This window comes from Neopsephotus bourkii, unplaced genomic scaffold (assembly GCF_033783945.1).
Source record: "Neopsephotus bourkii isolate Nb327-2 ecotype Australia unplaced genomic scaffold, CSIRO-AGI_Nbou_v1 NB_962, whole genome shotgun sequence".
Classification (NCBI taxonomy): Eukaryota; Metazoa; Chordata; class Aves; order Psittaciformes; family Psittacidae; genus Neopsephotus; species Neopsephotus bourkii.
Window position 1 is genome coordinate 3,868,068 of NW_026901456.1, and position 15,597 is coordinate 3,883,664.

A 15,597-nucleotide genomic window follows, 5' to 3' on the forward strand; every position below is an offset into this window, starting at 1 on the left:
GTCAGTTCGAGCATTGTTCTCAGGCAGTGATTTCCTGTAGGAACTTCTGTGTTGAAGCTGAATCAAATGCTTGCTATTTGGATGAAACTGAATTTAGAGGAAGTTACATCTTGGTTTTAGAACTTTTATACAAAGGTAGCGTGTTACAGTCTTGGGGAACATTGTTCATTCTAATAGTCAGTAAAGGCCACATACTCTGTAAGAAACTTAGGGATTTCTAGTTTTACTGAGCAAAATGGGCATGAGAGAACACTTGAAAATAAGTGACGATTGTAGAGTTCTTAGATGTGTTGTCAGCTGTAATGATTTATTTGTTTCCGTTACCCTCTCTGTATTGCTTCTGGTAAAAACTTAATGACCAGAGAAAGAGAGGGCTTGGGGTTTCCTTAGGTAGTAAGGTACACAAGGAGAATGCAGGTTTTAATTTTAGAGATGAGCTCTTGCACAGCGTGTGAGGAAGCTTCTTTTTTGCAGAGCTCAGGTTCTGATCCTTTTAGTCCTGCCTCATAAAGTTCCTATAGAAGCCCCTCTACTAGAGAAGCATTTTTGTACAAAACATGACAATTAATGAGAGTCCTTGAATCTGCCTTCATGCTTTGATTATGCAGCAAGCCTGTGTTTATATACTTCTATGGCTTAAGAAGCAAAGGAATGTTGCCTTTCTAGGATTTTCTTAAATCTGAATGCTTACAGAGATAGTGGTATCTCAGTTTATTTGCAGACTCGCAAATCAAGCAAGACATACTTCATTTTTATCCTGTATTCCCATGGTAGGGCCACATGTACTTTTTTTTCTTAATAAAGCAGAATACTGTTTTATTAACAGTTCTGCATGTAATTTTGTTTTATGTAAGTGCCCATCTTACTCAGTGCTTGTATTTTTCTGTTGGTTGATAGCAAGTAGCTTTCAGGTTACTTACCGGGAAACTTTCAAGGATTTCCTCAAGACCTTTGAATGCTTTTCAGAGATAGCTAGGAAGTAGACTCATTATTTCCAAAATGAGAGTGAGTTGGTGAAGTCAAACAGGCGTCAGAACTTGTGGGGTTTGGAGGATTTTGACTGTTGTGTTTTGCACTCCCATGCTTTGAGTTAAATTAGCAATTTCACTTGTCTGTTGTGTAGACCAAATTAAGCATGGAGTAACTAAGTACAATTTTAGCTGTTTTAGATATATGCATAAAACATAAAAATGAAGTGTGGGTAGAATCTTTTGTCTTTGTATATTATTTAGTCTGCAATAAATGCTTAGTTATTATTAATACAATCTATAAAAATAATAATTCTTCTTTAAAAAATTAATTTTAGACAAGGCCCAGCTACTCGAAATAGCCAAAGCTAATGCAGCTGCCATGTGTGCTAAGTCTGGTGTTCCCTTACCACCAAGCCTGATGCCTTTGTTATCTCAAAAGAAAGACGACAAAGCCAACCAGAAGTCATCAAGAGATACGCTAAAGGAGCTCACTGAAGTAAGTAGCACACCTGAAAATAAGCAGATTTGGTTTTTTGTGACTAGTCAACCTGTCATTTTGTATGCTTGGTTTGTGTGGGAAAAGGTTTGAGACCTTTTTTTCTACACTTTGGTGGTTGTTTTTTGGTGTTTTTTTTAGGTCATGAAAACAGGCTTTTTAATTCCATGGAAATGCATGAAGTCCAATTTTTTTTTTTTTTTTTAACCTTTTTTCCTGGCTTTGATTTTGTTCTAATTTTGCACAAATTAGTAGTTCTCTTTGCAGTCTTGTGAATAAACTCCAAAGCTTTCACTTCTGGTTTCTGGTTCTGGTGATGTTAGTTATTTATGTTCCTACTTTTGTCAGTTAGCTTCACATTGTTCAGTGTTAACTTGGGCTTAAATATATGGTGCCTGCTTCATATAGTTCTGTGTATATTAAAGAGCACTCTAAGATACTTACTATCTTGTTACAGATTAAGTCTGCAAATGGGATGTTTTTGTCCTGATTGTGGGGAAAAAAATTGCTACTTTTACTGTAGTACGGTCACCTTATTCAATTTGCTAATTTCCTAAATTTCCTGTTACGTTTTCCCCCAGAAACTAGACAAAAATTTGAATGGGGGGAGGGGGAGAAGTGCCTGCTTTTGTTTGCTTGTTTGGTTTTATAATTGCATTGTCAGTGTGACAGTTCTGAAATAATCTGTTTATGGAAATACACCTGAAATGAAGCAGTGTCATATCACTGAAAAGTAATCTCTTAGTTGTGTGTGGGTTCGTAGAAGTCAAAGTATGTGTTAGTGAAAAAACAGATTGTGCAGATACAGTGTTCAGACATCTTTGGTAGTTCTTGATGTAACCTGACCAAAGACCCAGAGTAACTGGTACTAATCCGGAAGCCAAAATCTTGTCCCTTCCTTGCTGTTTCTAGTAGCTGTTTAGAATGTGTGCCTGTTCTGTTGAATCAAAATAGGCCACAGAAGCAGTCCAGGTCATTGTCATATGGTAATGTGGATCCTTCCAGAGCCTGCTCACTTTCTTCTAAAGCTGGCAGTGTTGTCTTTCTTTCCTCTCTGCAATATAACCTGCAAACAGGACAAACTGCTTCCAATTAGTTGGGAGCTAACTAACAACTCTAAATAATATATATTGATTAGCTTTCTGAATAGTGCAGGCTTTTCCTGTTGCCTAAAGAATGGGCTTCAGTCATTGTTTGTAGGCATCTTAGCAGACGAGAGTGCAGAAATCTGTTTTTATAAGGACTGATGAGAACAGTGCCTTCAGTGTGTCTTGATTTTTAGTGATGGAGCTGCTGCTTTGCTCCTTATATGCCAACAATGAGGTCCTCAAAACAGATGTGACTTACAGTGAATGGTCTGAACTTAAACTAGAATTCAGCCAGATGATGGCTGCATTTTGTCATTATTATTTCCTCAAGTATTATGTCCTCAAGCGCCTTGTAAGTCTTGTAAATGTGCTTCTAGTGAATGGAGACATAATAAATGCATCATACTAGACTATAATATTCTCTACTGCATTTTTTACTTAAGTTATAGTTGCTGCTGATAAACACTTGGTGCAGATAACTAATCAGTAAAGAATTTTTCATCGTAAAATTCTAGCCTCTTTAGAATGTCATTTTGTTGTGTTTTTTCCTCCACCTGGAGGCAGTCTTCTGATTTGACTGCAGTATCCCCATAGCACCTACATGTTTTATGTTTAACTTCTGTTGAATATGAAATGGTGATGTCAGGCATAAGTGGCTAACCTAAAAATATCTCGGAAGAAATCTGAGGTCTTCTGGAGCTATTGCTTCTGACTAGGTCTCTGTGCTACCTGTACAATTTAGAATTACTTCATTTTTCCTGTGTTGTAATTTTGGAAGTTATGCTGAAGCTTCTATCAGATTGTAGTATGCTGGTTACATGGGATGCAAAACAAACAGTGAGCTCCTACTCTGGAATGCCTGCAGCCTTAGGCACACAACCTGTAACTACCATTGTGTGGCAGGTTTTACAGTATGCTGCTGAAATCTTATGTCTGAAAGTATTCACTGCATGAGTGCCTAGCAAACTTAGGTGGGTGTTTGATAACTTGTGTCAAATGTCAGGTACATACATGGATTAAATTGCTAAAATTTCATTGCAAGATTTTCTCATACTTCCTTTAGAAAAGATGTTGGGATTTTTATTTATGTGTTTTGCCTGAAAGTCCAGGTTTATTCAAAGCTGTCATGTTTTCCCCCACCCCTTCTCTTTTTAAGAAATGCAAAAAGATTGCTCAGAGCACAGATGATGTGATAGTGAACAAACCTCATGTTTCTGATGAAGAGGAGGAAGAGCGTCCTTTCTATAATCATCCTTTTAAGCTCAGTGAACCCAAACCTATATTTTTCAATTTAAGTGTAAGTACTTCTTTAATTTTCAGTTTTTTAAAAATTGTGGTTATTTTTAAATAATGAAAGTAATTTTGTAAAAAAATAAAGAGGGATCGGTAATTTCAATGAAATTGCACTGGCATGTTGTCAGAAGTTCTCTCGGTACAGTAAGGAACTTACATACAGTCTGTGAAATTGCAGTAAGTCTCAGAATTGGATTGAAACTGGTTTTGCCATTAATGTCTTTGCAGCTTTTAAAGATTAAAAATCATAAAAAGGATCAGTTTACTTCACGTTTTCATTACAGAAATACTAGTATGAATTTGCAAACAGTACTGGAATTGGAAAGCACTTTCGGATAGGCACTGCTTTTCTTTAAAAGACAAAAATAAAACAACCCATCAAAATTCTGGAAGCATTTTAAGGAGAGAAAAGTTCTGTTAGTCTTGAGATTAGCAAAGGCTGTTTAAAGAATTAGGGTCACTGATGTTGCCTGTAGCTGAGAGGGTCTAAATGGTGCATTAAACCCCCTCCTTGAGGGACTGCCTTTGACTGTGGCATAGCTTGTGTTGATGCTTTCTGGGTATGAGCATGTTGGAAGCAATACGATCATAGAGTGTTTCTTTAAGTGCATCTGTGATTCATACTCTTTGAAGCATGGATCAGAACTTTTCTAGGTTTTGGTTGTTTGATTTATTTTTTTTCCTTCTATCTTCAGGGTTTTTCTTTCTTTTGTGCCTGTGAAAGTCTGCTCTGATTTTGCAGGGTATAGAGTACCATAAAAGTGTTAATATGCTAAGTGAAAATATAAATAGCATGTATATTTTTATGTACAAATATATATATCTTGTGGCATACACAAAATAAGCAGTAATACATATTTACATAAGCTGTAAGGTAGAAATAGATTTATACTTTTTATATTGTACTATGAGAAAGTGGTACAATATGAAGTATATTCTGAAGTTCAGTAAACCTTGGGATTTTCACAGGCTTCAAAGAGGAATGTTCTTCAGTGGTTAGGGGCTGCTCTGCCTGTTTTCCACAGTCCTGACCATTTTTGTGTTATTCTTCCCATTCTTTCTGGATTCTATTCTTACTACCATTCCTATCCATCTTCCTTTGATAGTAGAAGTTCACCCAGTATTTTCAGCTGTCTGGGCTCTGTTTGCTTCTTAGAAGAGAAACCTGTCAGGGGTTTCTGAGAACTCTTTAGCAGTACTCTCTAAGGAAGACCAGCTCATAGACTTAATCTACTTTAAAATTCATGCTGCTATTAAAAAATAATCAAAACCTAGAAAACAAAACATTGAAACTACTTCCTCTATGAATAGTAATGTAGAGCTTTTTACCATCATGTGAATATCATAGCCGATGTTTTTTGCTGCCCAGGAATTTCATTTTTGAGCTTTCCATACAAAATACATGTGTGGCAGATGAAGATTGTTCTCTTTGTGATGGTGTCTGGGTGAAGGGAAAGCAGGAAGGTTAATTGTGAGAGTGAGGTTTTGTGTACTGTTGGCTGCTGAAGCTGACTGAAGTGATTTTAGCTTCTAACTAAAAGTCTGTTTGTTGCTCACTTGTGTGGTTTTAGGGCTGTGTTAAAATGATTGTTATAAAGGCTTTTGGTTTAATTATGGTAAGAAGGATGATTGTTTTGTGAAAGCTCAGCACCAAGTGTACACAGTAAATAGTTTCTCAAAGACACGTTGTGAGCATTGTGTGTTTTCAAGTTTTAACTTCTTCTAATTTTATTTCTTCAAGACTCCCAGCATAAAACCAGCACCACCTCCACAACCAAAAAATCAAGTCAGCCTGTCAAAGGAATTCCCTGTTTCATCTGGGTCTCAGCATAGGAAAAAGGAAGCAGATAGTGTCTATGGAGAATGGGTTCCAGTTGAAAAAGGCAAAGAAGACAGCAAGGATGATGTTTTCCCCAAACCATCCATTGAGGTAAGGAAGGGAAGGAAAGCATATCATATAAGAAAACCCAAGCCATTACCTGCTCAATCTGGTGTCAAATCACAGTCTGTGAAGAAAAAGCGCGTACAGAGGTAGTATTTAACACTTGCATAAGCTACTCATCGGAACTTCTGCAGTGTTACGTTTGGTGGCCATGCTCGTGTAGGCAGTGATGAAAGCAGCCTGTACCCATATCTTGTGCTTTTGTCAACTAGTGACTTCTTTGCCTCAATAGAATTTAAGCTTTTGCTTGAAAGTGAAAAGCAAGATTCTTGTCCAGTTTCCTGCAGAGGTTAATAACCGAAGTTGAGACTTTCATAACAATGAAGTTATAATTGTCATACCAATCTTAGAGCAGTAACATAGCATTAAAATGTAATTCATTCAAAATAAGATTTGAAAGTAGTTTCTAAAGCTGCCATTTCATCTGGGTTTATCTGCTAAGTTTTTAGCTTGACAGTCGCATTTTATCACATAGTTGTCTTCCATGTGGCCTTCCAAAGGAAAGTCTAATTGTATGTATAGTAAAATAAAAAAACTGAAACTAAACACAAAAAAAAAATTTCCCCTTGAAATGTCTTCAAAAGGATATTTTGTGGGGTTTTTGTAATTAAGTAAATTGAATATTTAAGACAGATGTTAATCTTTTCAAGTTGCTGTTACCTCACTCCATGTGAAGACTTGTTCTCATACCTTTCAAAGCAAATAAAAAAGCCTTGGCATCAGTTTCTGATGGAACAGTCTTTCCACTTGGTGCATTTTGTCTTTGAAGAGCTTTCTGAGATTGTACAGTTCACTTCCTGAAGCACAGAAGGTATTTTCTTCTGGGTCTTTTACAGCACCAAAAGCACAGTGAATTTAACTCATTTAATGGACATTTTCATGGTATACCTCAGAGTTTGACAGTCAGGCATCCAATTCTTTGTTCCCTCAGTGTAGATTGTCATTGCTGTTTGGTCTTTGTCATGAACCATTAATAAGACAAACATTCTAAAGTGTTTGTGCAGCATGTCTTTCCCAGTTATTAGTGTACATGTAAAAAGTCCAGAGCATAGGAGCATTGTATATTAACATTTCACTGTGTTTTTACCAGGTGGTAAAAGTCTTGTCCTTCACATGGTTAGTGATATGCCTGTAGTTGAGGTGAGCTCTGTAGAAGTCTGCATCCAGGTGGCCAGTGACGCTAGGCTTGTGTCTTTGACAAATGGGGTTAGTTAAGCACTGATGGTTTGTGTATTGATTGTAGAATAGGCCTTAAAAATCAACACTGGAGTAAATATATTAAACAAAAATTTATTTCCTGTCATGTATATCTTTATAAATGCTTGTAACAATATTGTCTGTTTTTATATTTTGTAAATAAATATTTTTGTTTGCATTTACCTTAACTTGGTTTGTGTTAAGGGTGATTTCAAAGGTCATTAGCTGACAACAGAGCATACCATCCCCTTGGGTTTGGCAGCCCTTATTTTTGAAATACAGGAATACTCCTGTAGTGGTGGAATCCCTGTACTTTACTCCAGGGAGCCTGAAAGGGAACAGAGGGCTTCTCTGCTTAATCTTTTAAATGCTTGTGAGGACTCTCTGTAGATGAAATGGGTTTCTTTGGGCAAGATAAGACAGATAAGCTCCCTTGCTGTTGGAGTAGGGTAGTGGGGGAGTGTGCTTGGATCCTCAGAAGTTTGACATATAATTTGCCTCTATGCATTACTGCCAATTCTGAAATCTGATTGTGACAATTCTGATGGAAGTCTATATTGACATTAAAAATATGTAATTGGTTTTATTGTTACGTTTTTTATTCAAGTCACAGAATTAGTTATGGGAATAAGCAGTCTAAAATAGCCCTGCCTATTACATTATGAATTGTATTAATAAAACATTATACTCTTAATATAGTTGTTTGTGGTGGTAGGAGATGGAGCAAAAATTCTTCAGTAATCTGAAGGATCAGCATGTCTCTAGAAGCCAGGGCAACCTATGAGAAAGCAGCTATACTTGAAAGTCTGAAAGTTATAGAGCTGAAGCGTTGTATTTAAGTTTAGAGTATACACAGGTGACTATTACGCAGAGAAGCCATTGTGACCTAAAAATGCAGTCAATGCATTTGGTATATCATTGGACCTATGAAGTATGTAAAAAGTGCCTGCTTTCTATTGTCAGCCTCTTCCTTCTTGCTTCAATATTTGTGATGTGTGTCTGTGGGGAAAATGGTATTCAAAGTCAGGACTGGAAAGGCAGAACTCTTCCAGAGAAATAGCATGCTGAACTTGAAACTGTTTTACTTGACTAAATAATAACAACTTTTCATACTTCAAGCAGAGATTTTTTTTTCAAGATCCAAAGCTGCCATCGAGTGTCTTGACATAATACAAAGCCATGATGGTCTCCAAAATGGTGACTGACCATGTGGGGAAAGTGTATGGGAAATCTAACTAACCAGGGTATCTACTAATAGGCCCCAGTCCGGTAAAGCACTAAAGTACACATGTATGTTTAAGTATGTGAGTGGTCCCAATGTGGTTTCAGTGGACTACTTGCATGCCTTTGTGTATTGCTGGATTGAAGCTTTTGGTGAGTAGAATAACTTTTATTATCTCCTGAACCAGTTTCACAAACAAAACATTACAGAATTGCTTACGTATGTAAGGGAAGCTTACTAACTCAAGAAAGTGTATATTTTAAACAGACATTCTTTTACATACATATTGTCCTGTTAGGTGGTGGTTTGAAGATCTTTTAATTCTTCTTGTGCCTTGTTTATGATCTGTATTTTTGTCAGCTTGGACAACAAATAAACACTGAAGTCAGTTTCATAGACACTTAGGACTTCTGGGATTTTAAATCTGCCTTGGTCAGTGCCAGATGTTTCAGCAGTGATCTTCCCAACAGGAAATACTGTTTATCCCAGACAGTAAAAAAAATCCCCTTAAATGAGATATAATAGTCAGAGTACAAAACCAATTACTCTGTTTTACACAGTTTTAGACATTTGTGTTTGTCTTACTGTTTTTCAACATTTGCTAAATTTTTGACCTGATCCTTGTGACAGAGATTTTTGTGGCTTAACTGTATTTTCCTGTTCAGCAGAGTCAATTTTATATTAGTTTCAGTTTCTTCTACTGGCCCTTTATTCTTGTATAATGTGTAAGAGGCTAAGGTTATGAGATAGTGACTAACAAAGGACAGAAGTACTTTGTAAAGCAAACTAAAAAAAATGAAACTATTACTTTATGTCTATATGCCACGTGCTGTTTTGATTATTTGGTTTCTTCTGTGCTTCAAATGTTTCTAGCCCTTTCAATCTCGTGCACATGCTCACCTCCAAAGAAATTTTGTCTCTGAGCACTGTCCTTTTTCTCCTTTCAAGGTAGAATGATCCATAAAATGCACATGATCTGAGGAACAAGGCACAAGTAATTTTACTAAAAGAGCCAGAATTTATTACATCTTTATATTCCCAAATGTTTTGTATTTCTCTTGGTTGCTTTGTATATATAGTAGACTTTTGCATCCAGGTTCTGCGTTTGCTCCATTTTTTTACCAAAATGATTCTGATTAGTATGTGCAGGATAGATTCAAATATGTTTTTCTTTTAAATGGGGGGTGGGGTGGTGGTTTTTGTTTGTATTTATTTATTATTATTCTAGCTCAGCAACACAGATCTAAATAATCCTTTATGAAACAGTCAATTTTATGAGCTACCAGTCTGGTTTTCCATTTATACAAGTTTGTTTTAGGCTGAAGATTAAGATTTGAAACAGTAAAGCTGAGTTCATGGAGTACATCTGATTCTTGCTGTAATTATTTTATACATAACCTGAAGTTTTAGTGTGACTTAATAGAAGGTTGCTCATGTGAACAGCTCTGCATGATGGCTTTTTTCTTCTTTAAATTCCTAGCTAAATTGCATTTAGTTTTGTTGATTGATAAGATTCTGTTGAGCATAAAAGCAATGCACACCAGAACTTTCTGTGACCAGAATGGTTCTTTCAAAATAATTCTTATAACATTTTGTATGTACAGATGATATTATCATGTTGTTACACTTTAACTTCAGATTTTGTATTGGTTTATGAAAGCCGATATTCTATGTACATACCAAGTAGACTCAGCATTTTTTTCTCACTGCCTATTTATAGTGAAACCAAATACTCAATGTGTAAAACAACTTTGTAGCATTTGTTCTACAACAGCTTTTTCCAGATCAAATGAGTATTACTGTGGTCTGATGTATTTTTAAAGGTAATGTTTTTCTTCCTAGGGTGTGGACATAACTACAGCTATGAATGATCGAGCAATAGCTCAGAAAAGGCTTAATGAAAACACATTTGATTTAGAGGCCATGTGCATGTTAAATCGTGCACAGGAACAGGTATGTTGCAAATTTTCATCAGCATTTTGATGTACTTAAAGTAAATGTTAACCTTTCATACCAGTTTTTTCTTATGCATTTAAGTACAGGCTTTTGGAAGCTCATTTTATCAGCATGTGGTTAAAAATTCTGCCTTTATTTTTTATTTTGCACGTCATAGCAATGATTTTGAGGATAAGGAAACCATGAACCATAAACTTGCTAGACTGAGTTTGAGCTTTTGGGTTAACATATAAAGAAGCTCAGCTTTTCAGAATGTCTGCTTACAAATGAGTGAGCACTAAACGTAAGTGAAGAGTTGTTATGAAAATAAGAAGCAACAGAGAATTGCAAAGCAAAAGTGTGCAAATTTTTATTTTGGTCTTATATTTGATTTTTATTTTGTAGATTGATGCCTGGGCTCAATCAAACTCCATACCTGGCCAGTTCACAGGAAGTACTGGAGCACAGATATTGTCCTCGGATGAGCTGACCAACAGTGGTCCCCAAGCATGGATTAGAAAGGTAGAAGTTACGCAGACATACTTGTCTATCATATTTTAAATAGTAGAAGTATCAGAAAATGCACGAAATGTGCCTTAAAAACCTATGGTAATGCATGTGTCAAATATAACAGGTTGAGTTAAATGATTGTGTTTGATATAGATACATGCTGCTGCTGTGTCTCTTTTGTTGTGCATTAAGGTATTGTTCATGACATAGGGTACTTCAGTAAGGTGTGTGTCTGGTATTTGAGTCAGATTGGTTCATACATACTCTTACCTTACACTGAAATGACATTTATAATAACGTTACGGTTGCAGTGGTAGGTCCATCACTACTTTTACAGGATTGGGACAGATCAGGCAAGATTTGATCCTGATGTTACTGAAGTCAGTGATGTTTTGGCATCAACTTCAGTGAGCTAAGTACCAAACTGACATTGTTTGACTTGGTTTTACCTGATGGCTACTTTGCCTCTGTTTATATCACCAGGTTTTTCTGGAACCCAAAGATTTAAAGTATTTAAACTAACAGTTGCAGTTTGGTTAATAAGTTTAATGTCGCCCTACAGTGAAATAGTTACCTCTTACTGCAGAGTAATAGTTGCATATTTTGGGGGTGTGGTGCGTCATACATACATGCGTTTTATAAGTTTAATAATTCATGCTTCATCTTTGAAAATGAATACCAAACTGGTTCTCTTTCAAGAAGTAGAACTGAGGAATTCAAGTACTGTCTACCTTTCAGGCAAAAAGAACGAGATTACTTGCAAAATTGACTGCTGTTATGTAGTTGAGTATATGTTATATCTGCTTGTCCTTCCGGAGTGCAGTGTTAAGACAACCCTCAAAACCGGTAGGTTAGATTTGAGGCTTAGGCAGAATTTTCCATAAAACTTGGCGTAAACTGAACACAAAAGTCTGGAATTAACAACATCCTAAAAATAGAAATATTTTTACCAAGATTCACTAACTTTATTTTTCCACTTTACATAGCCAAGCAGTACAAAGAGCCAGGCAACACAGGGATCCAAGTTACTTGCTAAATGGGAATCTTTTGAGCTTTTCTGAGTATTAATACAGAGCATACGTGACAAAGTCTTATTTTAACAATTATTAACTTTCGAGATTGTAATCAGATGTTGGCTTTGATTACGCTAATTGTCTCTTGCAGAGGAACTTAGCAATATAAAACATTCAGCAGGGATGTGTTGGTGAGAAAAGAGCTTTTCCACCATGAGGCTTGTGAAAGAGATTAGCAAGTGTGTGAGGGTTCTCCCTTTCTGCAGTACCTTGAGTGGGTTCCCAAGGCAACAGAAAGGGAGCATCTCTGATCATCTCCTTCACAAGCCTCCTCATCCTGTTTTCATTCCTTGAGTTTCTGTGGGGGTCTTCTGTGCCTTACAGTAACAAGAATGTCCACCAAGAAAAAGTAAGTGGAGGAGGCAAGTGAGTTTTCCCTCTGTCTTCTAACTTTTCACTCTGTGATTGGCTTTAAAAATAAAATCAAAATAAACCCAATGAACTGAACAAAAACCCCAAGCAAACCCAAAACAAAAACCCAACAAAATGCTTTATAAAGTGAGAGAAAACTCTGGTCTCTGGCTTGTGGGCACAACTGCTGTGAGGAACAGAAGCATACTGGAACATTTTGTTGAATCTAGAAATGAGTGAGCAAGCAGAAACACTTCTGTTGTTCCCATACCTTTAAGACTGTAGTGGTTTGCAGTAGTAGGCGTCCTCCCTAGCAAGCATCATGTGGTTTGTCAGAAAGGAGTCTGCTACTGGAAACAAGAAGAGTTGGGTGAAGAAGATCAGGACTCAGTCCTCTTTCCTGCTCTGGCATTCCTCAGCTTGACTTCTTTTGCTCTTTCCAGGTTCCATATTTGCACGCACATTGCCATCAAACTCATGAGATGACAAGTAGTTAAGTTACGCACCCTCTGTGTATTAGGGGCTGCACAAGACTCAACCTGTGTTTTTAGGAATGGTGGGTCCTGTGAAAGCCTTCATAAAATTTAGGTTCGGTGAATTTAATGTGGACTTACAACCTATGGTTAGAGAATGATTTCACAGAATTAAGTGAAGTAGAGATGATGGGTTATGAATGCATGTTATCTTTCTCAGTGTCATGAATGCAAACCAACCATGAAATGCAAAGTACAGGTTGCATTTTACTTAGGCATTTGAAGTTCTGTAACTTAGTTCCTGGTAATTATGCAGTGTAGCACTGGGAAGTCAAGATCAGTACTCATTTTTTTTTTTTTTCCTAAGAAAATGCATTTTATCCTTAAAAAAAACCCCAAAAACCAAAACCCAAGAAACTAGTGTTTTTAATTTTCACCTGCTAGTAGGGCTGTGGAGTTTGTTAGGTATGTTTTTATCATGGGAATGGCTTTAAACTGAAAGAAGCTAGTTTTAGATTAGATACTGTGAAGAAATTTTTTACTCTTAAGGGTGGTGAGGCACTGGCACAGGTTGCCCAGAGAAGCTGTGGCTGCCCCATCCCTGGCAGTGTTGAAGGCCAGGCTGGATGGGGCTTTGAGCAGCCTGGTCTAGTGGAAGGTGTCTGTGCCTGTGGCAGGGGGTTGGAACCAGGTGAGCTATAAGGTCCCATTCAGCCCAGACCACTATGTGATTCTATGTTGTTTGTGTAAATTAATGCATGTTTCTGACTGAAGATGTTGTTTACTGAAAGCGTTTTGCTTGAGAGATTGTCATAAGCAATTGCCATAAGGGGACTTGTGGAGCCTGCACTGTTCAGCAGAAACAGAGCCCATGTCAGGTTGCTGTTTGTGTATCTTTAAACAAAGAACATGTACAGACATTGTGCTTGATAGATAATCGCAAAACTAGACTGATGTAGCAGAAGAGCAGTGTCAGGAAGGGAGAAAAACTAAAGTACTTGGGGAACTTGTTTTGATAAGCGCTGTCTTCACTTTGCATTTCGTGGATTTCAGCTACTTTTTGTTGTTTAAAAATAACTTTGGAGAAGGTAATATGTACTCAAACCAAAATATGCTTGCAATTTCAATTCAATCTCAAATAAAGTTCTGAGGGAATTAGTTACCAAAGTGGTTAACGTGGCATACTTGAGTGATCGGCACACCAATTAGAAGTATGGTTTGTTTTTCTAAGTCGTGTTAATTCATGATGTTCATACGCAGGGTTCTGAGCAGTACTTCAGAAGGAATAATATGTTGTTAGGTTTCTTGTATCATGAAAGCAGATTTATGAGCAGTATTATCTTTTTCTTTTGAAAAGTGGCTTCTGTTTCAGTTTATCGTCATTGGTGTAATCAGTTCACAAATATGACTGACTTGTTCTGGAGGTTGCTTCTTGTTCTTGTATTTTTTTGATGTTTTCTTACAAATACACTATGCTGCTGAATGAATGCTAAATCAGAGAAAGGGGTCAAATACCTTTCCCAGGCAAATTCTGTTGAGGTCTACTTACTCAGACTTTCCCAAACTTCACCACTTGTTTCTGGATTTATCAGCCTAATTCTCCCACCTAAACTTTATCCCCAAAGAAGGTTTCTGCAGTGTTCTATGTACACAGGATAGTACCCGAGATCTGTTTAATTCAGTTGGGCTAAAGCGTGACATGCAGTTTTACTATGACCATTAGAATACTCTGCGTAGATAAAGTTATGAAGACTTAAAGCATTCTTCCATTCTTCCATGGTTACAGCAGATGAGCAAACTCATGCTAAAGATGGATGTAAAACTAAGTCTTGTGATTGTCACTTGCAGAAGGATTGCTGACCTTTTCACAAGGCCACTTGTATTGCTATTGCCTTAAATGACACCATGAGCTTTCATTAGAAATGAAGGCCATGTGACAAGGCCAATCAACTGTGTTAGTTATATTGGAGTGGCTCCCTGTTCAACCCTCAAAATGTTTTGGGATTTTTTCCCCACTATCCTCAGCTTGCTTTCTACTGACTATGCAAATGCTGCAAACAGAAATCCTGCAGCTCATTGCTTCAGGATTTCAGGAGTGTAGTTTTTGTAAGGCATTTGATAGCATTCTTCAGAAAGGTATTCTTCCTCTTCTACTGTGGAAGGAATGTGGCTGCTCCTAAAAGTGTCAGTTTATTTAATGGAGGATTCAGCTACTTTGCAAAAGTTTTGCCAAGGATAGATGCTTGTTCTGGTGCTTGGTTTTGAGGGATTTCTCAGAGTTAGTCCTAAAATAATCTTTAAGACAGCCCATTGTACTATAGCTGAAACTGACCACCAAGTGCCTTTAAGACTTTGTTGTCTTCTGCTTAATGAACTATTGCCCAAAAGAAATAAACCTTATGACACAACTTAAATTTTAGTGCACGTTGGCTGTGTGAGAAGGAATGGGTATTTTCTTTTTACAGAGGAGAAATTGATGATGTAGTTTAAGATCTCTCAATTACAGCTTTCATATTTTGGCTGCTGTGGTGCTGTTTTATGGATTGTTTAGTTCAGTGCTGTGTACTGTCCTTTTCCCAGAGTCAGCTCTTGCAACTAAATGATGTCGACTGTCCAACTTGCATTGGGTTTCAGAAAAAAAAAAAGTGTAAAGTCATCTTTCAGGTGTGATTTTTTTGTGTGTGTGTGTGTGTGGTTTTGCTTGTGTAAGCCCTTAAATGCTAATTCAGGCACTCGTGTCTCCAAAAATGGGTTGCTCTAACATAGCTTTAAAAGAGGAATAGTTTTTAAATTGCCAAAAAACCCTCTTAAGTGATCAGGTTTTACTGTGTAGCCTTCTTTTTAAAGCAAGTGTTGACACAAGAATGTGGTTTATTGATTGTCTCCATCTACTGGCAGAATGGAAGTGTACTTTATTTGTCTGACCTTCCATGGAGTTTAGATGAAAAGGTGAGAGGAGTGGTACTGAATTTTCACACAGACTTACTCAAATTGAGATTAGTGAATGAAAGAGAACAATTATTTTGTAAATCTTTATTTTAGTTTG

The 15,597-nt window shown here is 37.0% G+C and overlaps 2 protein-coding genes across 9 annotated transcripts in view; both read left to right on the forward strand.

Annotated features, from left to right (window-relative positions):
* Positions 1–15,597, forward strand: part of IFNGR2 (interferon gamma receptor 2) — a 147,483-nt gene that overhangs the window by 125,033 nt on the left and 6,853 nt on the right. The window lies entirely within an intron of this gene.
* SON (SON DNA and RNA binding protein) overlaps positions 1–15,597 on the forward strand; it is a 40,628-nt gene that overhangs the window by 15,553 nt on the left and 9,478 nt on the right. For all 8 annotated transcript variants that reach the window (XR_009726343.1, XR_009726344.1, XM_061359045.1 and 5 more), the window contains exons 4-8: positions 1,307–1,467; positions 3,712–3,852; positions 5,590–5,778; positions 10,052–10,162; positions 10,550–10,666. Coding sequence is in view for 6 of the 8 variants with exons in the window: in XM_061359045.1 (XP_061215029.1) it covers positions 1,307–1,467; positions 3,712–3,852; positions 5,590–5,778; positions 10,052–10,162; positions 10,550–10,666 (719 nt within the window). In the remaining 2 variants the exon portion in view is untranslated. The remainder of the gene's footprint in view (positions 1–1,306; positions 1,468–3,711; positions 3,853–5,589; positions 5,779–10,051; positions 10,163–10,549; positions 10,667–15,597) is intronic.